At 39.9% G+C, this 18794-nt stretch overlaps 1 protein-coding gene across 2 annotated transcripts in view; it reads left to right on the top strand.

Moving 5' to 3' along the window:
- Positions 1-18794, top strand: part of sntg2 (syntrophin, gamma 2) — a 66158-nt gene that overhangs the window by 29065 nt on the left and 18299 nt on the right. For both annotated transcript variants that reach the window (XM_058614485.1, XM_058614484.1), the window contains 2 exons: positions 8788-8912; positions 14123-14252. In XM_058614485.1, coding sequence (XP_058470468.1) covers positions 8788-8912; positions 14123-14252 — 255 coding nt within the window. The remainder of the gene's footprint in view (positions 1-8787; positions 8913-14122; positions 14253-18794) is intronic.

Genomic DNA, 18794 nt, shown 5'->3' with positions numbered 1-18794 from the left:
ATGAGTCTCACTGATGCAGAAAAGTGAAGAGATGTGAGAGGATCCGAGCATCACTGAGATTTCTTGGACTTCCATCTTGTGTGAATGTGAATGTGAATATTTTAATTTCATTTAAGTGCTCTGAAACATTTAGTAAGTAAGTAAAACTTTATTTTTATTACAGTCAATCATCTGAGATGTAGGCTCATTTTCCCCATAGACTGCCATTCAAGCACCCAGTGGCATCGCCCCCTGGTGGCTACTTCCATTCTACCTTTCTTACTCATTGACTGCTGTAGACGTCAGTTTGATCACTGCTCTGAAAATGACTGGCAGCCAATGAGTTAAAGCTAGTGTTATGTTACTTGTGTTCATTGTTGTTCAGATTGATATAAACATTATCATCATCCCTACATGATCTTTCCTCGGGTTTAACCCAACGTTTAAAGCCACACCTCTCCTCGCTCCCTCAGATCCTCTGATGTCATTTCCACATTTAGGTGGAAAGTGAAGGTGATGGAACATTTTTCAGTCAGGACTCTGAGACTTGACGAGAGCAGAAAACATATTTAATAATTTTATGGAATTTTTAACCTTCTATGGTTTGCTGTCCATTGCTTCTTCCCCCCGTTTCTGTCTCGCTATATTTTTGGTTTTATTTATTTATTGTAGAGCACTTTGTACGAGTTGTGAAAAGGTGTTTTAAACATAAGTGAAGGTTATTTATTTATATGCTGTATAACAGTAAATACACACAATCATTAGAGTTCACTTGTAAGTGGCATGAGACCATTTATCTCAAGTTCTTTGTTCACTTCATGTATTGGACTGAGTTCAAACCGACCCCAGGTCCCAGCGGCTGCATCACTGCTGATGTTGATCACTGTGACACTCGAGCAGCCTTTGGTGCAGAGCTTAAATGTATAGGAATGCACTGGATTCAAGGCTTTTACTCGCTGCACGGCTAACTGAGCATTATTATCATCACAGTAATGTATGATCACATGTTGTTGAAATGTTCTTTAAAGCCGTATTTCTTCTTACATTATGTATCAGACCAATGTTTGTTGTGTTGACGACATTTTAGAGGATCTAATTAATCTTAATCTAATCTAATCTAGGTCCCTAACCTTGGTCCCTGCTGTGATTTCATTGGTTGGTGCAGTGGTTAGTCCTTTTGCCTCACAGCAAAAAAGGTTGTGTGTTGAAGAATGGCTGACTGAGGCCTTGATGCATTAATGCAAACATTTTACTGCACCTTTTAACTCCAGTTATTCTGGGCTGCATTTTAGTTTGAGACCTTTGAAAAGATTTCACATGAATTTTTCCAGTTAGTCACTCATTCACTTAGTAATAAGTCATTTGGTTTGTTTTGTTTTTGTAAAATGCTAAAAATGTCTGTCGCACTGCAGTAGAATGTGTTTCCTAAACTTGAATGATTTCAAAGTTAGGTTTGAATTCATGTAAATTTGTTTCTCGACATGTTTTTTTAAACATTTTCACAACATACTGCACACAGACACACACTCACAGCAGGAGTCTCCTCTTCTCCTCTTCTCCTCTTCTCCTCTTCTCCTCTTCTCCTCTTCTTCATTGCCTTATCTTCAGACATTTTAAATGAAGTGCCCGAGCTGTGAGAGTTCTGTTTCATACAAGAGTGTTTTTGCATTTTTGGGACAAAGACGTCTCGTGTAGCAAACCAAAGGCAGGTGTAGTAGGAGCAGGTGCGGTAAACTCACGAGTTTATGTTAAATCACTGGTAAAACAACACTGAGGGTTTTTATTTCTATCATGTTTTAGGGATAGTTATGCTAACAGTGGCTTCTGTGTGTTACCAAGCCTTAAAAAAACTACCTTTTCCCACACGATCATCGGAGAATCTCTGCATTTGCTTTGCACTTCAACAGCAGAAGATTCATGTTTTCATCGCCACGTCCGTCTTCAGCTCACGTTGATGTCAGCAGCAGTTTACAATGAATCCTCAACACAAATGCTATCAATCAAGTCTATTCATTGGCTCCAGGGCCCCCCACTGTTTTTATCATTCCAGTTAGTTCAACATGTCTAATCACTTACCAGACAGAAGCACTATCAGCCGCAGCCCGAGCCTCTGCCCGAGCCTCTGCCCGAGCCTCTGCCCGAGCCGCAGCCCGAGCCTCTGCCCGAGCCTCTGCCCGAGCCTCTGCCTCTCTGTGAGGACTGAGGCTCATACAAATCTGCTTTGACTTGGACATGTTAATAATCCTTCATGTCTCCTGTGCTCTTATGCTATAGAATAGTGTTTGATTGTCAGAAAACTTACTTCAGCCAAACTCTTCCTGTTGTTTCTCCATTATTCACTGATGAAGCAGTGAATATTAGACACTTTTTGGATGGCATGATCCCCTTTGTAGAGGATTCCTATGACTGACATTAAAAACATGTTGAAATTGCAAAGGGATCCTTAGTTTGTTGATTTGTCACTTTTTGAATATTGTCAAACTGTTACTGTTAATACTGTTGACAGGATTACTCTAAACCCACAATAAACTTCCATGAAATTGAAATGGTTGACAAGGATCGTGAAAGGCTGGTTTTCTGCTACAAGACAGCAGGGGGGGTGGAGACAGCCCCCGACCCCCTCACAACAGACTCAAGCTGTTAAATTAGGGTAAAAATCCTGCACAGTTCAGCTTTAAATTTAAGCTTCTTACAGTTAGTCCAATGCAACCGGCACAAAAACGACCATAAATGTTGCATATTGTGACTTTAAGTGGTTAAATGTAGGACTTTTCTTAGTTGGTTGCACGGATCAATAATTGTGGATAATTTCACTAGTTTTTACAGGATTTCATCTTGGGCAGAATTGATCTAATGATGCAAAAAGAAAAGAGCAGTATGTAAATTTCACTTGCTTTAGTGGAAGCTGAAATCTTTCCATTATGAGACCACAGGACATCAGTGATGGAACAAAAGCAGCCCGTGCTACTTTCTTCTTCTCCACGAGAGAACAGATGTTTACTCAAATTCACATCATGTTTGGTGTGAATGATTCCACAGAGCCTGCCTGATCTCTACAGCTGGGATGGCAGAGATTACACCGTATACTGCTGGGATGATAAGTGATAGTCATTTTTATTGTAGTAGTATCAGCGGCTTTCACAAGGGGATATTTCAATTTTACCAAAGCTGAATGTGGAGCAGTCCGTTTATCTCTTGTAACAAAGGCTTTCAAAGAAAAAGTAAAGATCTTTCCCTGATGAAATCATTATGACCAAATACTAGATAAGTTGTCAGTGTAGAGACTGTGTCGTGCATGATTTTGTTTTTGATGTAAATGTTTCATACTGAGCATAATAAGCATTAATACTGATTTTCCAAAAGTTTTCTTTGTAGGTTTTCAGGAAACTACATATTAATCTGGTTAATCCATAATGAAAACAGAGTCGTAAATACTGCAGCATTGGTTTGTCACTTCACATGAATAATTCAGAGCTTGCAGGCCAGTAGGTGGCCACTTTAACCTTTCACAGATAATCTATGTTTCAAAAGTTTCCATTTAAATGCCGAGCAGAAGCTGGTGAAGACAAAAACATCCTTGTGCATCAGACTTCTTTGCGTGGACTGCATTTCTGTGCGTTCTCGCTCTGTGTGTGCAAACTGGAAGGAAATGGACCTCGACGCTTGCCTTCCTATGCAGAAACAAACAAAGTATGACTCAGTGTGACATAACAGGTCAACTGGCTCCCGCAGGGATTACTTTTAATTCCCTCTCTCTGAAAATTGTGATGCTGAGAAACACAATTATTCAGGTGGCTCACAAACCTCAGGAAGAAGATTTTAAGGATTGAAAAACACAAATGTCAAGAACTGACCTCCATTTTGTTGTTGCTCTCTTTTTCTCCCAAAGAAGACTTTGTTTTTGGCTCAGAGTCATTTAAAGTTCTGGGATTTTATTTTCCCCTGATTGAGATTTGGAGAAACTGAGCAACCCGTGACCCATTTTTCATGCTATTGAAGCTGCAGGTTTTTTTATGTTGTTATTCTGACTCTGTTTGGTCTTTGTGAACAGAAATGATATAAGATTATTTCTGTGCTGCCTCTAAAAATGAGCCTTGGCTAACATTACTGTCACACCTGACTGAGGGAGCGTCTGTTGGTATACAGCTTTTATCCCATTAAAGCGGAACTTTTTGCACCTTTTCTCTTCAGCGCTCCCCCTTGTGGCTCCTGTTTGTCCTCTCCTGGCAAACACAAGCCATGGAGTCATGTCCATGCTGATGAAAGAACCACCGAAAACCAACCAGCAACAGACATGGTTCATAAAAACGCCTTTAACAACAATAGCAAACACGAAGGAAATAATACAAACACACAAATACAGAGAGAACGGAGAGTTTATCCCAAAGATACTTAAAGGTCTGCGTCCTCGTACTCGTGTGGCCCCTCCCTCGCTCGCTCACGGACAGCTTCTTTTTCACCAGCTCTGCCGTGATAAACGTCTCAAATAAAGCTGTCGCTGCCTTGATCTTATAGCCAGTACCTGGCCAGGAGGCGCACACACACGTGTGTGTGTGTGTGTAGCACCATGAAGCAATTTGTCTTTTTTTACGAGACGCAGAGACTTTGCGACACCTCTGATTTCAGGTCAGAAGCCATGACCTTGATCCTGATCACAATGACTCCAAATCTGTTACATGAGGGTAGAAACCCTGCACACGTGTGTGTTTTCAGTCTCGTCCACAACTTGTTTACAGCTGTATTGACATAAAAAGGGAACATTGCTGCGGGACACAAGTTCTAAAACGGAGTCATTTGGAGTCGATGGGTTTAATTGGCGTTTGTGTGAACTCATGACAAACGCTTTGAATGAAACAGACATTTGTTTATATTTAAATGCACACTCGTCTTTACCTCGTTCAGCTCATTGTTTCATTTTTAATCTCCACAAGTTTGATTGTTTTTGTTCCCTCTCATCAAGATAATCAACATCAGCAGAACGGTGGAGTCACATGTTCTGTAGACACTGAAGGAGCTGAAGTGAAATTTAGATTTTAATTCATCTTTTCACATGAATGCTAATGTTGCTCTGGGTCTGCTAAATATTTAAATAGGCGACTGTTTGAACGTCATCTTTATGAGAGGAAATATACAGACTTTATATAGACTGCGAGTTAATAAACGTGTCTGTTCAGCTCTTTTATAAATGACATTGTTTTTGTTGATGGTTAAACATCACAAAGGTTAAATAGTTAATTGTTTTTCCCACTGACTGAAGACACAATAACTCTGAATGCTTTATTACTCCAAGGGCGTTTGGTAAAGTGAGGTGCAAAACAGGGTTAACATGCCGCTCATTTCCTGCACCTTTATATATAATTACTGCATGATATTAATTAATGCCACATTTTCTGTGAGATAACTTTTTGTGCTTTCAAATTCAAACTTAATTTGCTTATTCTGAGTTTACATGGTCTCATGATGACAAGAGTCAAGTCCCCATCAGCTCAATTATTACATTTTATGATGAAAACACGTTTGTTTGGTTAGGTTTAGGTTAAGTTTGGGTTTAGGATTAGGTCAGCAATAGTTATGGTTAAGCCTCCAGGAAATGTGTGTTAGTCGATATAATGTCCTCTGAAGTCATGAAAACCAGCCTGTGCGTGTGTGTCTGTGTGTGTGTGTGTGTGCGTGTGTGTGTGTGTGTGCGTGTGTGTGTGTCATATATATGTACCTGCATGTCATAGTTGTTCTTTCACTAAATTTGCACACTTATCTTTTCTAATGAAATGTTGAGTTTGCGCTCTTTGACATTAAAATGATTTGACAAATGATTTTGTTCCTTTTGGCCGGGACCGTTTCCCTCCGTTGATTTATTCCGAGGCGTTCAGATAATTATCTGGCGTTCATGTCGTCTCTGAAGTGTCCGTATCCACGATGACTGATGTTGAAGAACAACTCCAAAGCTTTACTTCCTGCTCTGCTGCTCCGTCAGTGTAATCCACTCTGACAGCTCTCATGCTTTTCCATTTCCTGCCGCCTCTCCACTTCACACTTAACTAAAACATTTTGCTCCGTGTTGAAATAAATGGAGCAAATGATAGTAATTTCTTTCTAGAAATACAGTAATTAGTGATGAGGAGCTGACCGGGCGCTGCCACATGTTACAGGTTTTTTTTAATCTGCTTGTCACTCTTGACTTGTTTTGATGCTGAGCTGCATGTCCAGTCATTTTGATAGCACTCCCCTTCTCTCTGTACCTGCACTGTCACCAGGAACAAGTTGGGGTTCTGACCGTCTTATGATTAGCCAGAGTGATTATATTGGACCAAAGGATGTTGCAGATGGAGCTGCCGGGCAGGAGGAAAAGAAGAAGACCACAGAGAAGGTTCATGGATGTTGTAAAAAAAGGACGACAAGATGGAGGCAGATGAAGCCGAAAGAAGACGATGGGGATGAAAATATCATATCTGTCATGAGAATATTCTCATCCAAACTCCCAGTGTGCATCTGTGTGAAACACCCTTGTTTCCATGCAACATTAACACCTTTATGACGACTATTGCATCGAGCTGCGATCTGAGCGTTTCTTCATGCTCATTTGAGTCCATGAAATGAGCAGAAATGCACCTGTTTCTTTGCCTCAGTCAGTCATCGACTGCAGCCACACCAGAGGCTCAGTGCTGCCAACATCAGTGGGATCCATCGCTTTAAAACATCCAAGTATGGCTTCATAACTCCACATCATTTGCAGCTGAGATGGTTCCAGAACTTCTGTCATTCTGTCGTTAATGAACGTCAAGAGGCGCCGACTGTTGGGCTCTTTTCATCCATTCTGGCTCCATTTTCTATGGACCCACTTAAGTGCGTGTGTGAAGTACACGGTGGGGGAAAATAGTGCTTATGAGCTCATATTTTGTCATAATTGCTGACTATGCCTCAAGCTGTTAATGGTGATGCCCACACTGGCCACTGTATTAGGCACACAGGTGGCCTAATACAGTGGCAGGAGTGGCACCGGCTGTCGTTTCCTGCTGATGTTGTTGCTCATGTGTTACTCTTACCATCTTTTGACCTTTGGCATGGAGACATTTTTCCCTTCAGAGAACTGCTGCTCACTGGGTATTTTCTTGTTTTTAACATTTATCTTAAAACCCTTGAGACAGTTTTGTGTGAAAATCCCAGTGGATCAGCAGTTTCTAAAAATACTAAGATCAGCCAGTTTGCTCTGAGGACTACGTCCAAAGTCACTTCCTCATTCTGACGCTGGCTTTGAACTTCAGCAGGTCATCTTGTCTAAATACATGGAGTTGCTGAAATGTGATTGGCTGATTACATGTTTGCTTTAACAAGCACTTGAACAACTATTATTTGTATTTATTAAGGGACTGTTTCCTTTTGAGTTGTATCTTCTCTCTTGTAAAGACCAGAGAGGGAAGATGTTGTGTCTCCAGTGACAGTCGAAAACAAATGCTATATTCCTCTTTGAAAACCAGAGAACATATATTGAATGGTGGTTGTCCTCATTACTATTGTTTGGGTTTTTAAAATAACAGAGGTGGTGCACAACTGTACCTGAACCTGTGCTTTGAACAAAGAGGTATAACACAACTATCAATTACTGTACATTCAATAATGCTTTATTTAAATGTGAATATCTTAAAGATATTGTCCAGAAATCTGACGCCCCCTGACCACTGAGTTAGGGGAGGGCAACACTTGGCTGTCAGGGACAGAAAGGAGAAACGGATTTTAGCGACCAAAACAAAACACTCACCTGGTAAAATCTAAGTCTGCATACGTTTTTGATAATGTGAGAAAACATGTTGTCAAACTATTTACTCTCCCACATCTGCTGCTGTCAGTTTGTGTCACATAAGTAAAACAAAATGAAGGATTTCAAACACTTATTTAGTCACAAAATAACAAAGAAACTTTTATGGATATTTGCTCTGACGTGAAATAGCTGATTTTCTCCTTGAAGTTTGGTGCAGGAGAGACAGATGTAGGTTTTCAGATGGAAAAGTCTGTCCAACAGTAAGAGAAGTGAAAATGTCCCCGTCCCACACTTCAAAAACTCTGAACTATCACTTTAGAACCATACGACATTATCAAAGAAATAAAACCAAAAAAAAAACCCTGTATATTTCTTATCTTTTTCAGTGTAGAAACAACGTGGTCATGAAGTCCAGTCTTGATAAACCTCACTCCTGAACCTCCAGCTTGGCTGCTGACAGCGCTGTCAGTCAGGTTGCTGTGTTAACTGTGGCACATCATCAATAGCTTCAGTTCAACTGTCTCCATCTCTGCAATTGGCATGCACTGTTCCTGGCAGACAGAACTCTGAGCTGCAGGGTCCGGATGACGAGAAACAAGTCACAGCCTCCTGATGATGTCACTCTAATACACGGTTCATGATCGTGTTTTGTAGCACCTTTAAAACAGAATAAAATGTTAATACAAATAAAAGCATTGGAGGATAAAAAGCAAGAGGAGATGACGAGAAAAAAACAAGTAAATAATAAATAATAAGACCAATAAAAACAAAGATAAAAAGGTAAAGTCAAGTCTGTAAAAATGTTTTTTGTCTTTGTCTTTGAAAGAACCTGTGCCCTGTTCTGTGAGTGCTGCAGTTTGGAATATATTTAGAAAGCAACTGGAAACTAAGAGCGTACACGCTGTTGTTTGCCCTGTAAACCACTGTACAGCTGGGTAACTCTCGCCCTGTTCCAGCCTGGAAAACTAATGTCATTTTGCATTGTAACAGTGAAATTGTTGAGTGTGAATAAGCAAAGAGAGCTCATCACATTGTTCATGTATTCCTCACAGGCTCCTTCACCCCCGTCGCCCACTGCAAATGAACCAAAGTATGAGAAGCGCTGGCTGGATGCCGTCTCCCTGCCCCTGCTGATGGCCAGAGTCTCCAGATACAAAGGTGGCACAGATAAATTAAGGTACCTTCCCCTCTACGGCGCACAGTTGTTGGCTTAGTGAACAGTTTTAATGTCTATGCACAGGCAGAAACGTGATAAAAGGTCTGCAGAGCTGTGAGCATTCTGTATGAAATCACTGGCTCCTGAACTTCTCCAGCAGAATCCGACTCCCGGTTCTTTTCTGTGCCTTTGTTTCCACTCGTTTCTGAGCGGCACTTGAATGACCTGAATGAGCTGATGTGAAAAGTAATAATTCAACAATACTTTATTATCGGACAAGCAAATTCCCCTGTAGTCACTGGTGCTGAAAGCAGCGTCGTCTGTTTATCAAACAGTTACGTGTTTGTTTACTCATTTACTGTGGTCTTTTTATTCTGCTATGAAGTCAAGTGCATATTTTCATATATACTGTAGTTATTCTGCATATAAATGTGTGTGTGTGTGTGTGTGTGTTTGGGAGTGTAGTGCAGATATATAAAAATAACAATTCTGGTTCATACCAGGTTAGAAGGAAGGACTGACAGCTGTCCACTTGTTAATGCCAGGGTGAAACCGCCTCAGAGAGAGAGAGAGCGAGTGTGCGCGGGCGTGTGTGCATGTGTGTGTGTGTGTGTGTGTGCGTGTGCGTGTGCGTGCGTGCGTGCGTGCGTGTGTGTGTGCATGCACCAACACACTTTCCTTGACACCATTATCAACGGCTGTAAGAAACATCTTTAAAATGGGGGAATGAACAATGTCAGAGTTTAAACAAACCTATTAGAAGATGATCGTTCTTGTGGTGTGTTCCGCACCTTGCCTGTAGGGGGTGCTGCGCCCCTGCTGTCATTGGTGCTAAAGGCAGTGTTGCCATCTTAGCGACTTTGTCACTATATTCAGATTCCTCTAGTGACTCTTCTTCAAAAAAGCTTTGTTTCTCTGGACTCGTGAAAAGACGTTTGTGCTTGTCATAGTTTAGATTTAAAATCCAAACTAAAAGCTAAAGTCGTTCAAGTGCTTGTACCTTGTAACAGGTGAACGCCTTTTTAGCTCCTGCTTTTGCAGAAAGGAAGCTTAATACAACATCTCGTGTTTTCTAATTGGAATGAGTCACCTTAACTCTGTTCTCCTTATCATTCCCTGCACTCACACTGTAGTTGAAGCACACGTTCTAAGCTCTTTAGGCCAATGGTATGTTCCCAAATTGCAGGTACATAATGATAAATAAATAATGGCATTCTGCTCTGCACAGTTAATTAAAAATGTTTATTAAACTTGGACCCTCATGTCCAATTCCAAGCCCCAGGCAACTGCTAGAGATAAGGCAAATGTACAAAAACGCTGTGCTGAAGGAATCCATAGAGGTCGATTACAGCACAGCAGCTGGAGTTAATACACAAGCTCAAACATGTTCAGTGCTGCTGGAACTTAACCTGCAGTTAACACGGATCACCAGGGAGAGCAAATATATGCTAATAATTACAACAACATTCATTATCATCGTTCTTTCCGGTACTTAGGGTTTTTTACTCCTCAGAGCCCATTTGTTCATTTATTTTATTTTTTGTGCCCATCGCAATGTTTGCTTTGAACAGTTTTATTTAAAATAATCTACAACACATTTGTGGGAAAAAATATAAATCATTACAAAATAACAGTAGCAAACAAGTGGAAAGGGGTTGTATCCTGTGAACTTGTAACCTAAGGGTCCCTGGTTCAAATCCCGGGATGGGTCAAGGGCTGGGGAACCCCTGAGCAAGGCACCCAATCCCCTATTGCTCCCCGGGTGGGTTGGTGTGTGTGTGTGTGTGTGTGTGTGTGTGCAAAAACAACTTATTTTATTATATTCTAAACAAAGAATATCCCGTAGAATTCCGTCCCTCCCAATCTCTCTAAATGTGGTAAAATCATCACTTCCGGGGAAGCTCAGCTTCTCTGGGAGTCAATGGAGCAGTGGGTGGATCTGGATGCTGGGCTAATACATGATTGGAGGAGGGACGACACTTTTTGATTGACATTGTCTCATGTGGAGTTTGTGAGTGAAATCTAGAGACAAATAACAGCTGGTGTTGTGTTATTGTAAATATTAAACATAAAAACACTATTATAGCATTAACCTTGTTTCAGGTTTATAACTATTGGATTTCGTTGTTCCAGTTCTTTCGTTTGTTCATTTATTTTTATCAACTCTGGTTTGGTTGTGGGGAGAACGAGCAGATGGCAGAATTTATGTATAAATACAGTAACTGGGTCTATTTCAAAGACCAGCTTCTGCCACTGTTCTGATGTTAATCCTGTGTCGAAACGGAGCCTCTGAAGTTGTGCAAACTCAGTCACAACTTCCACACATTTCCATTTACTGCTGAAACATAAGCAGTTAGTCCTGAAGTAAAAGATAAAAAGTACTACTGTCAAATACACTTCTCTTGGACTCCTGTGCTGCTTTCCATTCACTGACACTTTCTTCTTGTGCAGCTTGTTGATGATGTTAAATGTGACATATCAGAAAAAAGACTATTGGAAAGAAGGTCAATTGCTGAAAAGGTTTAAACTTGGTTGTTTATAGAATAATGACCAGGATATTGACACAGTGCATCTTAAGTTACAAACCCTTTATTGGTGCTTTTTGCTTGTGTGTTGTTTTTGCATCTTGAAGGTTATACAACATTCTAATGATCTTGAGATGACATGTATTTTTCTCTTTATTACCTTGATTTAAATCCTCCATTAGGGAGTTGTTGTGTTTTCAGGGTTTTTCTTTCTCTTCTTTAAAAAAAGGGAGAATAATAGATGTGTGACGGGCTTTGTTTCTTTCTTCTGCACATGTTTTATTGTTTAAACTACTGTAAGCAGCTACTGTATTTGCTCTGACAGTGAAGCATTCACAGCTTGTTGTTGAAGCTGTCAGTGGAGATGTATTACAGAGGGAAGGGACCCTGCAAATGAATGAGGCTCTGCCTGCCACACTGTCACACTGGACAAATGAGCAGTCCTTCGCATACACGCAGCACTAGCACTCAGTTACTTATATTCTGTAACACTACTTATGCTGCTTCTGTGTATCTGTTAAAAACAAACATTGCTCTCAAGAACTCAAATGTGGATACACTGAGTTTTTGGTGATAAACACAAATACACAAATACACAATAACACGTCGGCTGCATCAGATTATGTGTATGCATTGTTTGCCTGCAGGAATAACTTCCACTAACTAAACTAAACTAGTCCTAACATGACTGACAATATCTCCAATGGCAACTGTTTCCATGACTTTTTTAAGAAAAGTTAACTTGATTTATTGTTTCTTTGGAAGGGAGTGTGCATGTTAATGAAGAAGAATATAAACACACCAGATTTTAGCCAAAGGCCCCACAGATGTGAATAGAGGCAACACAAGTACATCTACACAGTATCTATATTATATATAATGCATATTTGACCTTTATTATTCTCTCCATGATTCTTGTTTTTCACAGGATGTCAGATAAAGTGATTTCAGAGTGTGTTTTTTAAGCCATTTCAGAGTTTGCAGTAATAATGTGACTCAGTGACTTTGATCACGATGAATGTGACATGAATTTTCCATATTCTCTCATTCACTTTAATATCTGAACAAATTATTTTTGGAACAAAATATACAAAGAAAATGCCACAAACTCTCCACCAATACACACTGTATTTTCTTCATGTATCCCCATTTTGACTGGGTGATACGTCTCTGCTTTGTCTCGCGGGATTTATTACTGCCATGTCAGCAGCCGAGGCACAATAATTTGTGCCGCTGGGAATGGTGCAGATGTATGAAAAGAAGCACAGTCTGTGGATCCCATCTCTGTGGGAGGATTTCCGTCCCGCTCAGTGGAGGTGGACGAGCTTTAGCAGCTCCTCTTGACAGGGCTGTGTTCTCTTGACATTGATTCGCTGGCTGCCCATTCCTTTGATTAATCCCTCGGATTGGAGCTCTTCACTCATTGCACTTTCATCCCGTCTCACATTTCCTCCCATTAGTGCACAGTTTCAAAGGTTCCGCAGTAATTGAAAGGAATCTGACGTGTACTGTGGAAATCTGCGTCACATGTTGCTCACTATTTCTCTGTGGACGTTTCTTTGCGTTGTTAATAGTTTGACACAAAATGATTGACAGCCTTGATAAATATAAATAAATAAATAGATCAAATAATAAGAAGTGCAGTAAAGGCAGAGCTGCAGAGCTGCAGAGCTGCAGAGCAACAGAGACAGTAGTGGAACAGAAGCTTATTGCAGATGCAGTGTGAAAGTCAGAGGATTTGTTATAGGAATGCTGACTTTGTACCATCTCACCTGAACAGCTGTGTGCATATATGATGTCTGTCTGATGTTTTATGAACATGGAATGTTATAAAAGCTCATCCTACAACATCCAGAACATCCCACCTGCTCCTCATGCTTTAATGTCCTCCTTTCCCTGAAGTTGCATAAATGAGAAGCAAAGAAAAAAGTGCTTTTATGTTCAGTCACAACTCTCCCCGAGGATTCCGAGTGTCAACAGCATGCAAATGCAGTGAAATTAAATGTCAGGCTGATGAGTGCGGTCTCTTTTCGATGACCTCATCCACACAGAGATTTAATTGTGTTAGTAAAGCAGTGTTCTTAACCTCAAGGCGCTCCAAGGGGGAAGATGTAGTTAAAAAATGACAAATTTAAAATGATCTGTTAAAACCAACAAAATCATGTGTTTGAAGACTGAACTTTTTCCTCTCTTTATTTGATCTTCTCGTTTATAAGTCACTTCCTCTTCCTCAGAGTGTGTATGACAGGAGCATGAGGATTTAAACAGGAAATCATTCAATTCATGATCAATAATTGTTCAATTTAAAAAAAGCCAATATAGTATAGTAATATATAACAAGAAGAAATACATGTAGGATGTAAAATTATAAACTCATGATCTTAATTTATACTTGATGTTTATTCTACTGCATGGTTTGATGAAATCAGCTTTTCCTCCACAGTTTATTAAAGTTCTTTGAACGTGTAGATTTTGAAACTGTAAGTGTAACACAAGAGAATGGGATTAGAGACACGCTGCTACAAATATGAATATGTCGAGGAGCGTAAGAAGAACTCCGCTCTTATTAGGTGTCAATAGCCATTGAGACACATGAAAGAAGCTTTTGTGTATATAACACAGCGACGCTCGTTGTGAAGCGCAGCAGCATTGAGCTGCTCGTCAATCATCTGCAGTGTCTCTAATATTGACCTCTATGTTTTCCAGGTCCAACTGTTTTGAGGTGTTCACCTTGGATGGAGCCAACACCAATATTCTTCAGTTTTGCACTGCAGCAGAAAGCACAGACTGGCTCCAAGCAATATCTTCAAATATCAGCGACTTGACTCAAGAGAACGTGAGTCCGTCTCTAACCACTTCCTTCATTTGTGAGTCTTTGTTAACGGAGAAGAGTGAAGCAGGCGTTGTTGGGTGTTTCTTCATGAATATTTCTTGGCACGAGATGATGTGATTTTTCATATTTCATGTTATGAAATGGTGAAGTAGTTGACTGTTGAGTCGCATGCACAGGTTATTAAAATGATCATTCTTCAGGATCCTGAGCACAGACACATGCACTTGTTTTATATGCGACAGACGACCCGGGCAATCTCTCCAGCTCTGAAGCTCTTTGCTGATATTGACAGTTGATTTATTGCATTTATAGTCAGACTCTCTTCTAGACTCTTTCATTTTTATTTATTTATTTAGGTTTTTGTACAGTGTAGCAAGTAATTGCTCCAGGAAGGGACCTGTGTACTGTAACTAGTCCATTATGTTGTTGATTAGTCATGACAAACTCATCCACACGCTTCAGCTTCGTAATGCTGTTAAAATAGAAAGAACCTGGGAGGCAACCAATGTTTTTTTTGGCTCCTCTTATTTTGCTGTTGCACCATCATTCATTGTTGCTCTGGAGTCACGGCAGACAATAGCAGCTAAACTGGTCTCATCCAAAAATATTTTCCACCAAAGTTTTTATGAAACTGCTGATCAGTATCATCAAAGGAACATCCTGCCTACTGAACCTTTAACTTTAACTCATCACCCAGTAATTCTAAACGCTTTTACAAAGAAAACATTGAGCTGTGTGATAAATGTTTACTTGCTCCCTCACACATGAAACTTGATAAACTCATTGAGTCTCAGACTCTGTGGTAGCTAGTTAATGACTGACTGCGAAGTATTCATTCACCACATGTTTGTCTCACTGATGATGCGATGGATGCAGACGTTCTGTGCGCCTGTGCACAAAGAAAACATGATTAATTCATGGCTCCGTCGCCTAATCATGGACGCAGAGTGTGATTGCCAAATGGCCAATCAGGATGTAATTGTCTTCCCTCTCTATGAGAGATTGTCAGCGTTTGTTTTTGATGACCTTTGACCTTTGCCCAGACTCTTGCTGCACTCGTCACGTTGTTAGTTTGATGTTCCTGTAAAATAGAAGGAGAATCCGGGGGATTGTTTTCAGGTGATAATCTTACCTTGTGTTTGTGCCGGAGGTGAAACAGACACCAGCTACGAGCAGCTGAGTGTCATATGCTATGTTTTCTTTTATTATTACTTTATTGCAATAATAAAGTTTCGCCATCCCATACTTTAGTCTCTTTGAAATATGTTGCACGGTTTTGATTTTAAAGTAAGAGAAAGAAAACACATACCTATATACTGTACATACAATCTCTCGCATATTTATAGGATAAAGGTTAAAAGGTAAAATAATTACAAATGAACATATTAACAAAGGCGTGGAAAGACTCCCTGAAAGTGTCACAAACAAAACACTGGAGGAAATCAGCATGAGATACTTTATTACATGTACTCTGATCACACACACACACACACACACTCACACACAGGCCTGACATGTTCAGGTTCATGCATATCTTTGCTACAACATTCCGTGAAACACACAAATGACTTTGACTTGGCTTCACAAGGAAAGATGCGACATGCTGATAACATGGAAAAATAAGCTCATGGTTAAACCACAATACAACGAACATTTCATATTTATGATTGATGAGGATGTAAAGAATCTGCAGAGATAAACTGGATCAATGATTGTGTCACTTAAAGGAGTAAAGTTGTGTTTGTCAGTGATGTTTCACTTGTTTTTACAGTTTCAGTTTCATGCATTTTTAATCACTTTCAAAGCTTTATGTACAATACTGTGCAAACGTCTCAGGGCTGTTTTTACGTCCGTCAAATTCTCTGATCATCTGCATTTGGATTGGAATGATTCATTGTGATTGTTTACATGGATACAAAATGAGATGATCAGATTGTGGTAGTGAAGTTCACGTGCATCGAGCGATCAGTCTGTCACCAGATTAAAAGAAAGATTATTTCTTTTATCATTAATTAAGGTTCCACAGTCGTGCTGTTGTAAGTAACACTAAATACTTTCATCTGTAGAAGCAGTTTTTCTCCTGACAACTTGACTTTAAAACTGCGTACATGTTTTTCCTGTATTTTCTGGACGTGTTCCAATATAGTGATTGAGAAATAGCATTGCAACAAATCTAATGGTGGCCAGAGTCTTTGAATTTGCCAGAAAACACAAATTAGAAACGGATGCAAATGAAAACCTCAAACTTGAATAGTCCTGCATCTGTAAACATTTCACAGCATTCTGAGTTTTCTGTGTCAGAAAACGGCCGGGTATCACCACAAAGTCATTTCTCAAATCCATTTGATTCTCATTCACGACGGCTCAATTCAGTTTCCAATGTGATTCAAGATTGATTTGGTCAAGGATTCTTTCAGGCAGAATACAAATGTGTCTTAGACTCAGAAAGAAGAAAAAGCTTTTGTTCAACTCTCCTCTGTCTTCATAGTTTTCACATCCAATATAAAAGCACACTTTGGTCTTTAAAAGCTTGTATTTAACACATTTAACAGATAATGCTCTGAATATGTCACATGATCATATGTTGATTGGAGGTTATTGTAGGTCATGTGCTGGTGTGACGATATAAAGTATGTTAATGTGATGCTTATGACACTTTTACATAAATCAAGTTAAAGAATACATAAAAGTTTTCTGAATTGAATTTGGCTCAGTGGTGCCTTCAGGAACCCCTGTTCAGGTTCACTTTTCTCTCTCACAGCCAGAACTTAGTACTTATACTCAAACTGTGTACATGGAGGAACCTTTTATGGTTAAAGTAAGAAAGAAAGTCCAGATGCACATTTTGAGCTTAGGTGTCAAAGCGTTAACTGAAGTGCCTAGAAGATTAAAATAATGATAATAATGATTACTACCCTTATCTCTCGCTCCATCTTAATCTAATTTCACTTCACCATTGTGTGAAGTATAAGTGAGGAAGAGGAGGATGATGATGAGAAGAGAGCAAATGATCTTATTGGGAATAAACCTGTGAAAAGAGCTCAATATTTTCTCAGGTGCTACTTGGTATAAAAAGTTTAAATGATCATGGTTAAAACATACATCCTTCTGTTTGCGTCATGCTTTAGTGATGCTAAAACTGATTGCGCTGCATTGCATTGAGTAATTATTGTGATAGAAAGTTCACTTTAGGTCTTGCTTTTAGTTATTGTCTGATGCAGCTTTCATGAAAAACACACACAAAAATCTCCTCAGTTTATGGCACAAAGGAAACGTGTTGTCCACTCTGGAAACTGGCAAAACTATAAAACACCTTAAAAATCCAGCGACAAGAACACAGTGTGAAACAAACACATGAAATAATGCTCTGCACAACCACACGGATGTCTTCAGTGTATCAAGAGTGTGTTTAAAGGTTGTGGGCCATTAAAACAAACCATCCACTCTCACATAAAGTGGGAAGACAATCACATCCTGATTGGCCATTTAGCAATCCCACTCCACATCCATAATTAGGTGATGCAGGCATGAATTCATTGCACGTTTTAAAAAACGGCAGCTGTGCAGTCGACGTTGTGCGTCTGCGTCCTCGCATTATTAGTGTGATAATCGGAGTGAAACAGGAGGAAATGAGAGAGGGATTGAGAGAGAAGTGTGCATGGTGAATGACTACTGAGCACTCATTAATTAGCTATGAGACAGCCTGTTTCATATCAGCGCGGTGAGTGATTGTCGCCCGTGTCTGCGGTGACAACACATGACAAATGTGGAGCAACATCTATTCACTAACTATATAGTACTTTATATCTTGTCGTAACAAATAAGAAGTCCCATAATCTGTTGAAATAGACTGCAAAGGATTCTTTTCAAGTGTAACTAAAGCACTTCTTTTTGTGTATGTAGTTGTCATTTGTTGATCCAGTCTTCAAATGTTATGTTTTATTAAATATTGTCTGTTTTAGCCCACGTTTGCTTCACTGGTGCACGCTTTCATTTCCCTCCTGTCTAATCTGCCCGGTGTCACTTTGTCACCTTTCTCTCTCTGAAACGTGGTGTGAGCGTGTGATTGAGGCCACGTCGTAAACGGCAAGAAACGCTAACGTATTCTTATTCAAGTAAAAATAGATTTGGTTTACTCCGCTCTTTATTTTACGATTCAACACTTTTTTCACCCGTGTGTGAAATCTCTGAAGACAGGACGTGTTCTAGTGATATCTCGTGTCTTTTCACATTGACAGTATTTAGCGAAACTGTCAAACAATGTCCAAACACAAGACAATGAGCGAGACTGACGCTTTGAGATTTTCACGTTCTAGGAGGCGTTTTCAAAAAATACCGCTTCAGCTCCTAAAACTACGTCTCCGTGTGGACGGAACGAAAAGTATGCGTATTCACCTAAGCTGTTTCCGTGTGGACGGCCCTGAGTGTCTCATTAAGAGCCTCACGCTGTCAGATCTCTCAGCTCTCAGACCTCTTTGGCACTGGGCAGAGTTAGCCTGAGGAGAGGGGGTGTCGTTGCCCTTTAATACTAACAATCCAGTATGT

Source organism: Solea solea, chromosome 18, assembly GCF_958295425.1.
Source record: "Solea solea chromosome 18, fSolSol10.1, whole genome shotgun sequence".
NCBI lineage: Eukaryota > Metazoa > Chordata > Actinopteri > Pleuronectiformes > Soleidae > Solea > Solea solea.
Note: the sequence above shows the minus strand (reverse complement) of the source record. Positions and strands in the feature narration are given on the sequence as shown.